At 40.4% G+C, this 16,235-nt stretch overlaps 1 protein-coding gene across 2 annotated transcripts in view; it reads right to left on the bottom strand.

Moving 5' to 3' along the window:
- Positions 1 to 8,200: 8,200 nt before the first annotated feature.
- The window catches only part of LOC133648577 (intraflagellar transport protein 172 homolog), a 28,879-nt gene continuing 20,844 nt past the window's right edge, over positions 8,201 to 16,235 (bottom strand). For both annotated transcript variants that reach the window (XM_062044805.1, XM_062044806.1), the window contains exons 38-48: positions 16,165 to 16,228; positions 15,918 to 16,004; positions 15,713 to 15,829; positions 15,483 to 15,587; positions 15,274 to 15,393; positions 15,096 to 15,191; positions 11,057 to 11,116; positions 10,558 to 10,656; positions 10,319 to 10,472; positions 9,175 to 9,266; positions 8,201 to 9,100 (exon numbers count right to left, since the gene is read on the bottom strand). In XM_062044805.1, coding sequence (XP_061900789.1) covers positions 9,011 to 9,100; positions 9,175 to 9,266; positions 10,319 to 10,472; positions 10,558 to 10,656; positions 11,057 to 11,116; positions 15,096 to 15,191; positions 15,274 to 15,393; positions 15,483 to 15,587; positions 15,713 to 15,829; positions 15,918 to 16,004; positions 16,165 to 16,228 — 1,084 coding nt within the window. In that variant the 3' untranslated portion in view covers positions 8,201 to 9,010. The remainder of the gene's footprint in view (positions 9,101 to 9,174; positions 9,267 to 10,318; positions 10,473 to 10,557; positions 10,657 to 11,056; positions 11,117 to 15,095; positions 15,192 to 15,273; positions 15,394 to 15,482; positions 15,588 to 15,712; positions 15,830 to 15,917; positions 16,005 to 16,164; positions 16,229 to 16,235) is intronic.

Here is a 16,235-nt window from a genome sequence, read left to right as displayed (position 1 = left end):
TCTTTGGAAGTGGGAGGAAGCTGTAGTACCCGGAGGGAACCTACGCAGTCACGGGGAGAACATGCGAACTCCACACAGATATATTACACATAGAACATATGTGTATTATAACTCGATTACGTTCATCATGTCTTCTCAATTAGATGGGTGCAGTGTTCTTTTGTTCAAAGTTTTTTGTGCAAGAGATGTTTCCCGGTAAGCTGTTTTTAGACATGTCACCACACCTAGTCGCTACATCAGCTCTGACGAAGGCTAAAGTGCCAGCTGAAACTGTTAGCCGGTAGGAAACCTCTCTTATACAAACAACTTTGAACATAAGAAATTTGAACGTATGTATTTGTATTAAAGTTATACTAATGATTGTCACACACACACACTAGGTGTGGTGAAATTAACCTCTGCATTTGACCCATCCCCTTGTTCACCCCCTGGGAGGGGAGAGGAGCAGTGAGCAGCAGCGGGGGCCTCGCTCGGGAATCATTTTGGTGATTTAACCCCCAATTCCAACCCTTGATGCTGAGTGTCAAGCAGGGAGGTAATGGGTCACATTTTTAAAGATTTAGGTATTATTATTATATTATGTACGTATGTGAATGGATAAACACACAGCGTGGCGTGCCAGCAACTTGAGGGTTCCTGGTTCAAATCCAGCTTCCGCCATCCTAGTCACGGCCGTTGTGTCCTTGGGCAAGACACTTCACCCACCTTGTCCCTGATGGGTCGTGCATTGGTCAGCGCCTTGCATGGCAGTTTCGGCCATCAGTGTGTAAATGGGTGAATGTGACATGTATTGTAAAGCGCTTTGGGTATCGTACTAGTATGGTAAACTGCTATATAAATACAGACCATTTTTATGTGAATGGACAAAAAAAGTTGGGTTGAGGTTAGGGGTTAAAATGTTGTTAAGTAACCTATATGCGAACATTAATACACTTTTAAATGTTTACATTAACTGTATGTATATGAATAAACAAATTGTTATTATATGTGCGTATGTGAAAGGTCAAACAGACATTTATAGTGTGTATATGTGTGAATGGACAAACATATAGTAGGGTTGGGGTGCAAATTAGGTTTAGGTAACCGATATGCGAACATGACGACCAGTGCCGGCCCAAGCCTCCATGGGGCCCTAAGCAAAATTAGATTTTGGGGCCCTCTATTTCTGCCAATAATATTGATTGTTGATCATTCACACACCTACTATAAACTCATTGCGGCTCTGGCAGTGTTGTTTACATTATCCTATTGTCAGCCTGGCATGTCTTTACAAATGACATGTCATTTATAAAGATATGGGTGTGGCCCAGTTAAGAACATAAATAATACCAATGAATGAACGAATGATGTCCAGAGTGCCACATATGGTTCCTAATCTTAAAATGTAGAAAACATTCAGCTACAAGAGTGGCCTGGGGTTGAACAGTCCAAGTGATAAAGCTTTGTATTTACAGTAAAGGTGTCATCTTGTCTCATCAGTCTTGTACATATTAGTCTTTAATTACTAGTTTATATTTTTAGTGAATTGTTCATATTTAATGTTTACTTTGTACAAAGAGAGCGCAGTATACTGAAGTTAAATTCCATGTGTGTTAAACATAACTGGACAATAAAGCTGATTCTGATTCACTGTATTATTTTTGGTAACAAAAACCTGAAACAGCAATGTGCAAAAATAATTCATAGTGCAAGAAAAACAAAAAAGTGCAACAATAAAATCACTTAAATATATATAAAAAGGAACAAATTCAATTGTACAAAAAACAACATAATTAAATTAAATATCAAGCAAATACTTAAATAATATTAATGAACAGAGTTACCAGAAACAAGGTAACATAACGGTTTATAAACAAATATAAAGTTACTACATATTAAAACTATGTAAATGTACATCACGATGTGCAAAAAAATTTTGGGGAAAAAATCAAAATAAACTACCTTAAATTAAGGTCCTTAATTCACACATTTGACCATCACATCACAGTTTTGTTCCTCTGTTCTTCACCACCCACACCACTCCACCCACTACTTAAAACATGTGCTTCCTGGCTTTTCTGACCTAAAATTGTGTTTTTGTACAATAATATATCTTTGATCATTTAGAAATCATCAGTCAGACTCGTACATGCAAAAAATAAAAAAATAAGAATTTTTTGTTAATTGCTTTTGGGGGCCCCCTGGTGGCCGCGGGGCCCTAAGCAAGCGCTTAGTACGCTTATGCCTTGGGCCGGCTCTGATGACGACCCTTTTAAATGTTTACATTAAGTGTGTTTATCTGAATGGACGTCTGTTTATTATATTATGTGCGTACTGTATGTGAATGGATCCATCCATCTTTTTCCGCTTATCCGAGATGGAGGCAGGAGCCTAAGCAGAGAAGCTCAGACTTCCCCTCTCCCCATGGCCACTTTATCAAGCTCCTCCCGGAGGCCTTCCTAAGCCAGCTGTGTCTCTCCATCGTGTCTTGGGTCTTACCGTGTGGCCTCCTACTGGTCGGACATGCCCCAAACACCTCCCCAGGGAGGTGTCCAGGGGGGCATCTGGTCCACCTCATCGGGCTCCTCTCGATGTGGAGGAGCAGCGGCTTAACATTGGCCTCGTTCTGAATGACAGCTTCTCACCCTGTCTAAGTGAGAGCTCCGCCACCCGACGGAGGAAATTCATTTTGGCCGCTTGTACACCCGTCATCTTGTCCTTTCAGTCAAAACCCAAAGCTCATGACTATAGATGATAGGAACGTAGATCGACCGGTAAATGGAGGCCATGTGTGTGAATGGAAAAACAGATATATGCATTATGTGCGCATAGTGGATGGACAAATATTTACAGTATGTATGTGTGCATATGTGAATAGAGAAACATTTACAACAAGTATGCACTCAAAAATGCTGGGTTGAGCCTGTTAGATCATATTTATGGCTTATTTCTAAGGAGTTGGGTAGTTTTTGTGAACCAATCCTTAACCCAGACAGCTGGGTCAGCTCTGGGACGTTGCGCATCCGCAAAACTCAAGTAATAACCCAGCGAGGAGGTACAATTTACCCTGCAGCTGCGGGTTACATTGTGGAGTGATTCTCTACTGAGACGGTGTGTCAGCCTCGGGTTTGGGGAGTACAAGAAAAGGTTTGTATGTAAGTTACCTTATAACCTGTCACATATGAGCGAGAAATATCACTTTCTGTATAACGCAAGTCTGCCTGTAAGGGGTCGAGCTTGGCGTCCATTGGGTGAGTCTTATTCGCAGAGTGCATTGCAGCTAGACTTTGTATTTTTTTATCAATTTTGGAATACATTTATTATTTTGTTGCTAAAAGTATATTTCTTGCTTGTTTAGAACATTTAATTGCAATCAAACTCAGTTAGAAAGACACAATGTTAAATACACTTTTAAGAAGAACCAAAAAGTTAAAACTATGAGTGATGATGGTGTGTGGAATAGCTAAATCCTTGGATGAGTCCCACAGAAAATTATAGCTTCAACGTGAAGAAATAATTGTAATGATGCAGACCATGTTGAATGGACTTCACAACAAATTGAAACTGGGTGCGAAAGCAGTTCAAAACTACACATACCATTGTCTTATGATTAATTAAAAGCAATCTTCATAGACTAAGTATATGCAGTGTAGTGAGTCTGGTCTACAAAGAAAGATGGTGGTCAAATTAAAAACTTCCAAGTGGAATGTTTTACTTCTTCCTGTAGGCGCCATAAATCATTGTGACGTTTGGACTACAAAAACATGAAAACAACCAATGTATATAGTATAATTAACCCAGCATTGCCATTAAAATGACCCAGTATATGATTTGAAAATACAACTAATTTATTTGGTAGAATTAACCCAGCATTGGAGTTAAAATGACCCAGCATTTGGGTTGATTATATAACCCATCGAGCTGGGTTAAATTAATCCACCATTGGTTTGGTCCAATAGTATGTGTGTATTGTCACAACCTGTCACATCTGGTCTGACAATATTCTTCTGTTTCCTTAGTTTGCTGTTTTTTCCTGTCCAGCGCTGGCTGTTTGCCTCAATTGCCTGGTTGCCAATCAGGCCTCTTAATACGCCAGCCTGCCCTGCTGCCAGGACAGGAAGATTGTTAGCTCTATGCTAATGTTGCTAACTGTTTGTGTTTGTAAGTGTTGCATATGTTTGCCAGTATAATTGTCACCTGTGTTATCCTGCTTGCTTTGTTGAACTTGTCAAGCTTCCATATGCTTTTGTGCACTTCCTTGTTGCTCAACTGCTTGTTGTCCTGTCTTCTGCACCTTGAGGTTACATAGTGTTACCATATCTGAGTTATTGCAGAAATATGGGGAAACAACTACAAATGTGCACTTCATTCACTAACAGTGTTACAAAAAAGATCAATTAGAATAATACATAATGTTGGATATAGAGAACATACAAACTCTTTATTTATTGAATCACAAATATTGAAATTCAACGATTTGGTGCATTTACAAACAGTTAAAATTATGTAGAGAACAAACTATAACCTGCTACCCAAGAATGTACAACAATTCTTCTCAACAAAAGAGGAGAAATATAACCTTAGAGGAAAATCTAATTTAAAACATTAGTATGCTCGTACAACACTTAAAACCTTTAACATATCAATATGTGGAATTAAATTATGGAATGGATTAACCAAAGAAATCAAACAAAGCACCAATATGATTCAGTTTGAGAATGTTCAAACTACAAGTGTTCACAAAGTACACAGAACAAGAATTATGATCAACATCTTGAACCCTTTTTTAAAAATTTTTTATTGAGACAAAGATTCTTTATGTATTTAATATTTGTTTACTTACTATGGTATATTATATGTTTATTATTTATTTGTTCACTGTTATGTTACAGAGAACAAGGGAATAGGATAAAAATGCTATGGTATGAAAAGGGGTAAGGATTGAATAAGCTCAGCTTCTTCCTACTCCTTTTCAGACGTGCTGTAATGAAACTGGAAATATGTGATGAATTACATTGTGTTGTATGCATGTTCGAAATAAACTGAAACTGAACTGAACAACAGTGATGCATGACCGTAACATGTATATGTGAATGGAAAAACATTACAATATGAAGGGAATAACCTTGCGTTATATATGTGTGTGCGTGAATATATCGACAAACACATTTACAGTATGTATGTGTACATGTGAATAGACAAAACATTTACAATATGTATGTGTGTATAGCATTACAAAATCTATTTGAATGGACAAACATTACAATGTGTGTATTGGGAGGACATTTTTGAACATAAACAGAAGCAAACTGAAAAATTCTGATCAGTTTCGATCCGATACTGATACTATATCCATACCATCAATATTTGCAAATGCTGCTTGACCCGTAGCTCCAAAATGAGTGTTGTGCGAGTGTTTTCCATGTGACGTAGAGGGCATATTTACAGTACTGTGCATCTCTATAGGGGTGTATCCTTAATAAGATGGAAGCTGCTGATGCATTTCATGTCTGCAGTGGCGCAGTCCAGCCCCCATCAGTCAGTCTGGCTGGCTGCTGGCTTGAGTGGGGGAGGAAGTTGAGCCATAGCGTGTCATTATTACTCTAATGTGCCAGTCATTGGACGTAAAGAACGGTGCATGAAAGGAGTATGTGTGCGGTGTTCTATTTTCAAGCCATGCACAAAAACAAACCGCATCCTTTTTCAACGCCACGTAGGCCGCACTTGATGTCCTCACGTGAATGAATGTTTCACAATGGCAGCGTCAATTCCTGAAAGCATAAAAGTATCATTAGTGGACATTCTCCTGCCTAATGTGGCAATTTGGCTGATATTTTACTGGTAATGTTGAATTGACTGGGCCCTGTTCAGCTGGCAGAATCAAGAGAATGCAAATGGGGGAGGGGGTGTAGAGCTGGAGGCTGAGGATGTAACAACCTGGCTTCAGAGGACCACCCCTCCCCTCCCCTCTCCTCCCCTACTCTCCATCTGACTGCACCCAGCTCCTCATCCTCATCCTGCAGCAGCCTGAGTGAGCTACCAAAAATGCTGGACTATTTGCGACTCACGAGCTTCCCTGGACTCAGTTGAGGATGCACAAAAAAAAGGGACCTCCGCATCCCTCTCCTCCTCGGCATCGTCATTCCCGCCTTGCATGGACCTCCGGCGGAGGCCTCCGAGGACCGGGTGGCGCTCGTTCACCAAGCCGCATGAAAGCGTTGAAAAGTCGGAAACGGGCTGTCGCTCGTTGGCCTCTTCCATCGAGCTGCTTTCAAGGATGAAGACGTGCGGGTAAAAAAAAAAAAAAAAAAAAAAAAATAGCCTGCGGATGAAAGGTAGTGTTGCGACTGTGATTAAGGTTTTTTTGTGTTTTGTTTTTTTTCATTTTATTAATCAAATGTATTGCCTGGTGTGTTGTTGTTGTTGCGTGCCTTTATTAAGCACTTGACATGTGAACGTTAAAAAGACGCAATATGCGGATGTGCTTTGCGCAACTTACGAGACTGCGCACACGCCCTCACCCTAAATATATGCGGCGTTAGAAAGACGTACACATATAATGCGGGCGTAATAACATATCGTGCCCAATAATGCCTTCTATTTAAAATTATATTACAATTTGACTGGTTTCGGTTTGTGAAAAATGATACAGGCAGAACGACCCCCTCCCTCCACAAAGGATAGAAGGCAGGCAGACACCCCCCCCCCCCCCCTTTCCTCTGCATTTGCTGCACGCTATCTGGGTCATTAGCATGTGATGCTGCATTTGCACACAAAATACTGCAGGAAGTGATGTTTTTTAGGGATGATGAGAAAAGAGAGGAGGGGGTGATGAGGATGAGCAGGTCCCAGCATCAGCAACATTTTCCTCTCCCTGCAGCTGAGCCATTAATGCAGTGGTCTATAAGCAGGTGCATTATGGCTGCTGCAGGATAATGGAGGCTTTAAGTGCTGCCGAAAAGGACCTTCCCACTGCTGTTACCTGTATTTAAATAATAAAACTGACACCATTTGCGCTCCAAGCTGCTCGGCAAGAGAAATCCATATTGCATCCTGTCTAAAAATGCTCATTTTTTGCCTTTAGGTCTCTGGAAAACTGCTGAAATCAACATTAATGACAATTGTATTTAAGGTCATTAAGTGTAAGTAAAGTAAAATGCCACGTGAGTCATTTTGACGTAGCGCTGTATCGGGGGATGACGGACGGATGAGGACAAAATGTACGATGGTGGTGGGTTTTTTTGGCTGCAGGAAAGTAGGCCATGTGACATGAAGCGGGTCGTCTCTCGTCGTGTTCACAGCGGACCTTGATTTAAATGTCCATACAATTAAGGCACGCGGTGAATGCCAAGAGAGGCGACCACCGACAACAAAAAAGACCCCTTAAAAACATGTATTTATTAAAAAATTCAGCCAAGCCAAAATTAAACAAAATGCATTAATTATCCAAGAAAGGCTTTGTATGTTTAAACCTGAATGGATGGAAGGATGGATGTACATTTGTGGTTGTTGTACCTGCATGACTGTACTCCAACCAAAAAGGGACAGCCTATACAAACACTAATGCAACTATCCATCCATCCAACCATTTTCTACAGCTTGTCCCAACCGGGGTCGTGTGGGGGTGTTTGGGGGCGCTGGAGCCCATCTAGTGGAGCTAAAAATAAAATGTCAATAAAACAAATGTTTTTCCAGTTAATAACTTTCCACTTCTCGATGAAAAAAGGTTTAAACATCCAATTAGTTTTTTGTAAATGTAATTCTTGAAAAACATTGTACTGTAAGCAAATTTTCATTCGGTTAACTAGTGCCTCCTGAGGTCAAAACGGGTACTATTACAGTAAAATGCTGTCATCAAACACTACTTAGAATATCGCAAAATAGTACCTTACATTTATGTATAAATATCAAACATTTTTAAGGAAAGAAAGCAGTGCTCGTGTTGTCAGTTTATGGTTGACTTACCGTCTTTGTTGCATGTCAAATGTATGTAAAAGTTTCCAGTTTTTTATGAACTATGTAAAACATTACCAACATGTTTTATGTATGATATACAGTATGTTTTCCTTGAATTGTAATTTTCGTGTCTGTAGTTTGCAGAGGTTTCTACTATTTTCTACCCTGTAATGTCACCCATATTAAAATAAAGTTAATTATTTGTGTTTTTTTTGTTTACCCTATTTAAATTTTGTATACAAAAAAAACAGTACAACTTGGAAAATGCTTTAAAACTATGATTTATTGTATTTTTGTACTAAATAAAATACATTCATACACACAATGCCGGCGACTCTGCGGTCTGTGGCACAAAATGTCGACCTTTAGGATTTGGAGAAAAAAAAAAATTTGAGTCCAAACCGAGCAAAATCCTCGATTGAGCACGGCAACGCCATCCTGAGAGAAAAAGCCCTTCTAGTGAGGGAAGCAAAAGATGGATGATAGTGGGCGGAGAAATGCGTTTCCATGGTGACAAAACGACAAAGTCAGAGAAATGGTCAACAAAAAAAGTTTTGTATCAAATGACATATTTAAGTGTATATAACAGAGTACAAATGAGCTGCAAAATGACTAATTGAACTGAACCTGAGTGTGAAGGCTGGCTTGAGGTTTTGGTTTAAGAACAGTGCATCTTTAGTTGCCACATCACAGTTTAAACACCAAATGTATTGTAGAAGGTAGTGGACGCCTTAATGTGTAGTCTTTGCTACACTCACTACATTTGTTTACATGAAAGGAATGCTTCGACTTGCAGTTAAATAAGATAAATAAGAAATTTGAGTCCACTTCAGTGAGAAAATGTAACTACACACGAATGTCTTCATGTCTGAAAAGATCAAATATTGAGAGCACTTTCACTAAATGTGGTTATTTCAATTCCAGGCTCACATTACTGCAGATTAAAGTTGTTTAAACGGTATACCTAAAGTGGAAATTGCGACCTATCACAAAAGACAACTGACAAAAGCAATAGAAAATATGTATAATAAATAAGCAAAATCCCTTAAATAAGGATAGAACCTTCCGATGGGTCTCAGTGGAAAGAGAACCCAGATGCCGGCAGCCCGCCGCACCACTGGCTGATGAACTTGAGGACATCCTGACACTCTGGACTGTGACTGGTCTGAAGGTGGACACAATGGTAAAAATGTTTGAAGGGACAAACAAACAAATGTTTTTGCTTGTGCCCCAACTTACCTTGGTGGCCATGAGGAATTTATTCCAGTCTTCTTTGTTGGCAGCTTTTCCTGGCGAGGAGAAATCAATCTTGTTCCTCAGAACGGGATAGCCTGGAGGAAGGAACACATTTTCAACTTTTTACACCTCAAACTACTTCATTACTTTAGAAGAACATATATTTAGGGCTGTCTTCAAATAGTCAAAAGATTTGACAATTCGATTCGTCGTAGTCTGATTCGACTACCAACCTTGCAGTAGAATCAGCTTATATTGAACCCCCCTTGCCCTCCTCCACGGGAGGGAAGCGAGCTCATACCGCTGGGGCCCCTGCATAAAGCAGCATGTGTTAAAAGAATCAATTGATTGTATTCATCATCACGTCTTCTTTGAATATTAGTAAAATAATCCTGTGTGCAGAAGAGGGGTTTTTAGAAAGGAAGAGATAAATCTTGGTTTCGGTGGTCACTGCGGCCTTCCTCAGAGCATTCGCTGCTTCCTGGTGTGACGTCGAATCTCTAAAATCAGCTGGGTGTGTTTTGGCCTCCCAAATCTTGCTGTCAGACACGGAGCACACAATGCCATCACGCACCTTTGGCCGGCCGAATCCCACTGCTGACCTCGGTAAAAACCCGCCAGAAATTGGACACGATGCAGCGCTGGGACGCGCCGCTTGAAAAAGGTAACAATCCTTCCGCATGTTCACATACAGAAACTTTGTAACTTTCTTCCACGATTTAGTCAAGTTTCATATCCTCTTGGTGCTGCGCCATAGCCGAGGTCCTCACAAACTGTGCTTTAGCCTTTTTTTGTGGAAAAATGTGCAAATTAGAACTCTGTTATGTTCACTTTAACCTATGACTGTATTCCTTTCACAAATACGTTTAATTAACTCTGAAATATTCGTTACGGACACGCAGTGACCAGTCAGTATACACTGTCACATATTATAGTATGTTTATTTTCCTAAAAAAAGAAAAAAAACGCTATATATTTGACTTATTGTCCACGATGGGCAAAATCCAACAGATTCTACTATGAAAATCTTTAGTAGAAAGAAGACAGCCCTACATATATTTAAACAGACAGTAATATAAATATATGGTGTTTCATATTCCCTCTATTTGCATGGATGCATCTCAGCACGACTGTTTATGTGTTTTACCGGTAAGAACACAAGCCAGTGAGCGTAGGCCACTGTTGGCGTCCACCAACGACGCTTCATAAGAGTTTCTCTCATCCCGTGGAAGAACCTGTTCTAACCGGCCGTACACGGCCACCGTCAGGACCCAGTTACGGATCTCCTCCCGCTGGGGGTCCTGCAACACACAGACCAGGTTAGGGTGAGTTTGTTTATGTGTTTATGTATGTTTGGTGTGAGTTTGATTGTGACGTCACCCTTACAGCGACACAAGGTTTAGTCGGGAGCGGAACTTCAAAGGGAATGTCAGTGTCAGAGAAGTCAGTGTGATCCAGAGAGTCCAGGGTTCCCTCTGCGATGGCCTGACACAAAACAGAAGACAATATTATTGTTGTGTGTTGGTGCCATTTCCATAACTAGTCAAATCATTTCTAAATACATAATATTAAAGCTAAAATAGTTGTTTTGATTAAGTGCCCTGCAAAGTGATTTGATAGCATATTTAACTATCTGGGGACATTCAATTTTAATTAGTTTCAAAATCAAACTTAAAAGTCCTTAAGTTTTAAAAAGGTGTAAAAAATGTTTGGATTCACTTTTTTTTCCTCAATTTGCGAATACACCTATATATATGTATAATGATAATATTAAACAATTGCCCCTTTCATTTGATTATTATCATATTGTATGCCAATAAATTGATGGAAAAATTGCTTGTTTTAAGGTTTCTTGCTAATCATTTGTGTAAACGAGGAGACTCACGTCACACACATCCAGGAAGTGGTTGAGGAAGATAAAGGCCATGTTCTCCCAGCCTGCTGCCTGTCAGGGGGAAAAAGAGCAGTAGTACTTAACCCTGGAAGAAACCTTTAAAGGGGGCCTGCACTTTTTGGGCATTTTCTCTATCATTCACAATCCCTATGTAGGACAAGAACATTTGTTTTTTGTTTTTTCACCCAAATACCGCTACGAGGCGGCTACAATGCATCTATTGCGCCCATAAAGCCCTCTAAAAAACGTACAAAAAACACCTCTATTTGCAAACTTGTGTCCCGTTGTCAGCCATTTTGTACTTGCTTGTATTGAAGAGATTGACGAAGCCCGCTTGTACAACAGCAAGTTTTTAATTGTGATGAAAACAGACTTTTCTGGGGAAAAATACCAAAGCGGACTTATTAAAGAAGTGTAGTAGAATTTCTGACCTTTGACCTATAGTTCATGTCTGTCAAAAATGTATGCTCATTTTGATTTCTCTTCCTCTTCTGTGGGACAAAAGTGAACTTTAAGTCGTGCCAACCTGTCTAACTGAATGTGTTGACTGTCTAAAATATTCGAGTTGTTATGGAACAGATAGGGAAAACAAAATAAGACATTGACGCACTAACAAGAGAGATAAGAAAGGGATAAAGCCAAACGAAGACAGTGTTTTGGGCACCATCTTCTTTTTTCATGGTGACGGGCGCGCCCGGGGGGAAACTTTCTGTGTGCTAGACAACTCAACCCAACCATTGTACCATTTGATTATGAGTAAAATAAAACTCTTGTGTTAAATCTACTTTGGTTCTCATTGACAACCTGGACTTTCCACTACAGAAGACCGACTACCTCTCGTTCAGCAGCACCTCTTCCAAGAGAACATACACACACACCCCCGAACCTCTCCCTTTCCCCTTCGGTCTGCTCCTTTCTCTCTCCTCGTGAGCTGCTTCTTTGCCGATGTGTACTGTAAATGGATTTTACTTTTTTAAATGTTATTATTGTAGCAATATGGTTGTTAAAGATAAAGATTTTTGGTTGTTTGTGAGGGCACCAAAGGGACTTCTGTGTGTGTACGTGTGTTGGCAGAGCAGTGCATACAGCATAGTTCAGATTGTTTTTTGTTTTTTTTAAGTTTGTTAATAAAGAGACAGTTCATTCATTACCTCCTTGTTATGTTTGTCTTTTATACGGTACTGTATATCACTTAATATTGTGTTCTAAAGTGTACAAACCTTATCTAAAGTGGGGACTTTTGTCGAGGCTGGAACCAATGTTCCCTCTAATTGTTCATGTGTGTGAGCAAACGCAAAAACTCCCTGAGCATTCAGTGGAGCCCATGTGAGCAACATCAGACGTGCACACAGTGGCTACACCAGCAGCACACCTGTCCCAAACCTGACTTAATAACAAGTTCAATCTCCATCCATCCATCCATTTTCTACCGCTTGTCCCTTTCAGGGTCGCTGGAGCCTATCTCAGCTGTATTCGGGCGGAGGGCGGGGTACACCCTGGACAAGTCCTCACCTCATCGCAGGGCCAACACAGATAGACAGACAACATTGTCTTATTATTATAATCAAATGACAGCAGTCATTTCCATTTCTAATGTAAGTGTTTAGGCCCACTTACAATGACAATAACAAAAAATATTGTTTTTCATGAACTGTGTACTTGTATTGTTTGTCTGGGTGGAGGTCCTGCTTTGGAAATAATTTGTACCCCTTTCAGACATTGCATTTAGTTCCCATTAAAACATTCACATGTTGCACAATGAGATGTAAGCAGGGGATCATGTGTACATTCCTGCAACTTCCTGTTTGTAAAAAATATATTTTTATTAGTATTTATTTAATATACTAACAGCATTTCATGATTAATATTTATAAATTAAGATTCCTAATAAATGACACTAGAATAAGCACACATTTGATTGGTAAATCATAGTGTAACGACCTGGAATGACACTTTATGTGTGGAGTTGGAGTTGTCCGACTTTTTGTGTGGCTGTAAACACATCACTGGCTAAGTGCCATATGTGCATGTGTTGGCGCAAGTGAGAAAGAGCGAGCGACTGCTGTTGATATAACAAAGTTGCTTTTGGTCTGGTTTGTACTGCAGAAAATGACCAATTTTGCTAGATATCATTTTTTTTACTAATGTTTTGGTGATGTGTTTATGGCCAACAATAAAGAGTTTTGCTCAGTAAAGTGATGGATGGAATTCATGTCCTCAAAGCGTCTCGACAGACATTACAATATTTGAACAATGATGACGGAAACTGTTTTCTCTGTCGTGTCCGTGTGTCGAAAATTGATATGCGCTTATTTTTTTATTTGATTTTGTGCGTGGCATAGATTTGCCGTGCGCAGAGGACGCTTGAGCAGTGCGCAATTGCACAGGCACACACCTTAGAGGGAACGTTGGCTGGAACCCATTATTCATACTTGCATTGTTTCTTATGGAGAAATTTTCTTCGCTATACAAATGTTTCTATCTTAAGAATACTGTTCAAGAACCAATTAAAGGCCTACTGAAATGATTTTTATTTATTTAAACGGGGATAGCAGATCCATTCTATGTGTCATACTTGATCATTTTGCGATATTGCCATATTTTTGCTGAAAGGATTTAGTATAAAACAACGTCGATAAAGTTCGCAACTTTTGGTCTCTGATAAAAAAAAACCTTGCCCCTACCGGAAGTAGCGTGACGTTGTCAGTTGTTCACTCCCTCACATTTTCCTATTGTTTTCAACGCAGCTAGAGCTATTCGGACCATTACCCCATTAATTTGAGCGAGGATGAAAGATTTGTGGACAAGGAACGTTAGGGTGACGGACTAGAATGCAGTGAAATACATATTTTTTTCGCTCTGACCGTAACTTAGGTACAAGCTGGCTCATTGGATTCCACACTCTCTCCTTTTTCTATTGTGGATCACGGATTTGTATTTTAAACCACCTCGGATACTATATCCTCTTGAAAATGAGAGTCGAGAACGCGAAATGCACATTCAGTGCCTTTTATCTCCACGACAATACATCGACGAAGCTCATGCTAATTAGCATGAGCTAACGTGATAGCATCTGTCTCAAATGCAGATAGAAACAAAGAAATAAATCCCTGACTGGAAAGATAGACAGAAGATCAACAATACTATTAAACCATGTACATGTAACTACACGGTTAATAGATCTCAGCCTGGCAAAGCTTAACAATGCTGTTGCTAACGACGCTAAGGCTGACTTATCAACTTAGCAACCGGACCTCACAGAGTTATGATAAAAACATTAGCGCTCCACCTACGTCAGCCAGCCATCATCTGCCCAGCTCATCAACACCCGTGCTTACCTGCGTTCCAGCGATCGACGGCGCGACGAAGGACTTCACCCGATCATCCGTGCGGTGGCCGGTTAGCATTGGCTAGCGCGTCTGCTATCCAAGTGAGTACCGGTAATCCTTGTTGTGTTGCTACAGCCAGTCGCTATACACCGACCCACCTACAACGTTCTTCTTTGCAGCCTCCATTGTTCATTAAACAAATTGCAAAAGATTCACCAACACAGATGTCCAGAATACTGTGGAATTATGAAATGAAAACAGAGCTTTTTTGTATTGTATTCAATGAGGAAGGCATACCTCTGTTGCCCGGGCTACGTCACGCGCATACGTCATCCTCCGAAGGCTTTTTCAACCGGAAGTGTGGCGGGAAATTTAAAATTGCACTTTATAAGTTAACCCGGCCGTATTGGCATGTGTTGCAATGTTAAGATTTCATCATTGATATATAAACTATCAGACTGCGTGGTCGGTAGTAGTGGGTTTCAGTAGGCCTTTAGGTTCGTAAATTGTACCTCCATTGTTAGCTGGTTTTTGATAACTTTTATTTACGAGTTAGAATGCATAAAAAATAAAAACATAGTATGTGTGCCTGTCTCACATAAGAATTGTAAATGATAGGCAAATTTCCAAAAGAAGTGCAGTCCCCTGTTAAAAAAACAATGTCAAATGACTCTCAATGCATTAGGCCATGAAGTGCTCACCCTACATGCCAGGCCTGCCTCGTAGAAGGCTCTATCTGCAGGAACGAGGTCAGTGTGACGCAGCAGAGATACACACAGCTTGGCCGATATGCTCGTCTGCAAACAAACAAACACACACTTTGAACATTCTTGAACAACGAAGACATTACCATTACCAAAGTGTTTTTTGGTCACGTACAAGCTCTTCTATCCCCGTGGTGGCGGCTCTGGCGGCGTAGTAATGCGAGATGAGTAACATCTGTTCAAAGTCCTCATGAGCCGCAGAGTTCTCTCCCGCTGACTTGGACAAGTTCTCACACTGACGTCACACACAAATACACATACACTTTTAACCAGTTTTGTCTTAATTGCAGTTTTAAGGTGATGACATTCAGACTGTGGTTCTACCAGCTGCAGCAGAACGTTGCGGAGGTCTGCCCACGTGCGATACGACTCTGGAGTCTCAGGGAGGTGAATCATGTCCAGGAACAGGCGCTTGTAGATGTTAAAGTTCTGCCGAGGATACATGTTCAACTGTCTTGTGACTTACATATATATATAGTTGATGAAATGTGTGTGTGTGTGTGTGTGTGTGTGTGTGTGTGTGTGTGTGTGTGTGTGTGTGTGTGTGTGTGTACCTGTGGGTTAGGTGGCGCTCCGTGCTGCACGTACAGCTGCAACGCTTTCGGAGCGTCCCCCTCCTTGATGAGGTGTGTGGCGTACAAAGCCACATACTTGTGGAGGATCTTAAAGTTCTGAAATAAATGCATCTGTTCAGCAACATTTAAGCGCAATGTGTACGTGAGCAGTAATCAGCTATTGGGGACTGAAACATTCATCAACCTGCTTGGACGCCGTCTCCAGACATTTGTCCCACTGGCCTCTCTCTGCATACATGTCCAGAGCCGCCATGACATCCACGCCCACCAGCTGAACACAAAATATTTATGACAATTTTGTCAGAGACCGATTAAAAGCAGGAATGTACACATTTTATTTCATCTAAAAAATTATGTTTATGTCAATGTTATTATGTTTTGTAGCAAAAAAAAACCTGTGTTAAATGTAGTTAGAAACACATGGGACACACCGAATCCACTTTGCCCTGATTCTTCAAGTGCTCCTTGTACTTCTGGTCCACGTAGCTCTTGTACCTGCAGG

Source organism: Entelurus aequoreus, linkage group LG04 (genome assembly GCF_033978785.1).
Source record: "Entelurus aequoreus isolate RoL-2023_Sb linkage group LG04, RoL_Eaeq_v1.1, whole genome shotgun sequence".
Lineage (NCBI taxonomy): Eukaryota > Metazoa > Chordata > Actinopteri > Syngnathiformes > Syngnathidae > Entelurus > Entelurus aequoreus.
Note: the sequence above shows the minus strand (reverse complement) of the source record. Positions and strands in the feature narration are given on the sequence as shown.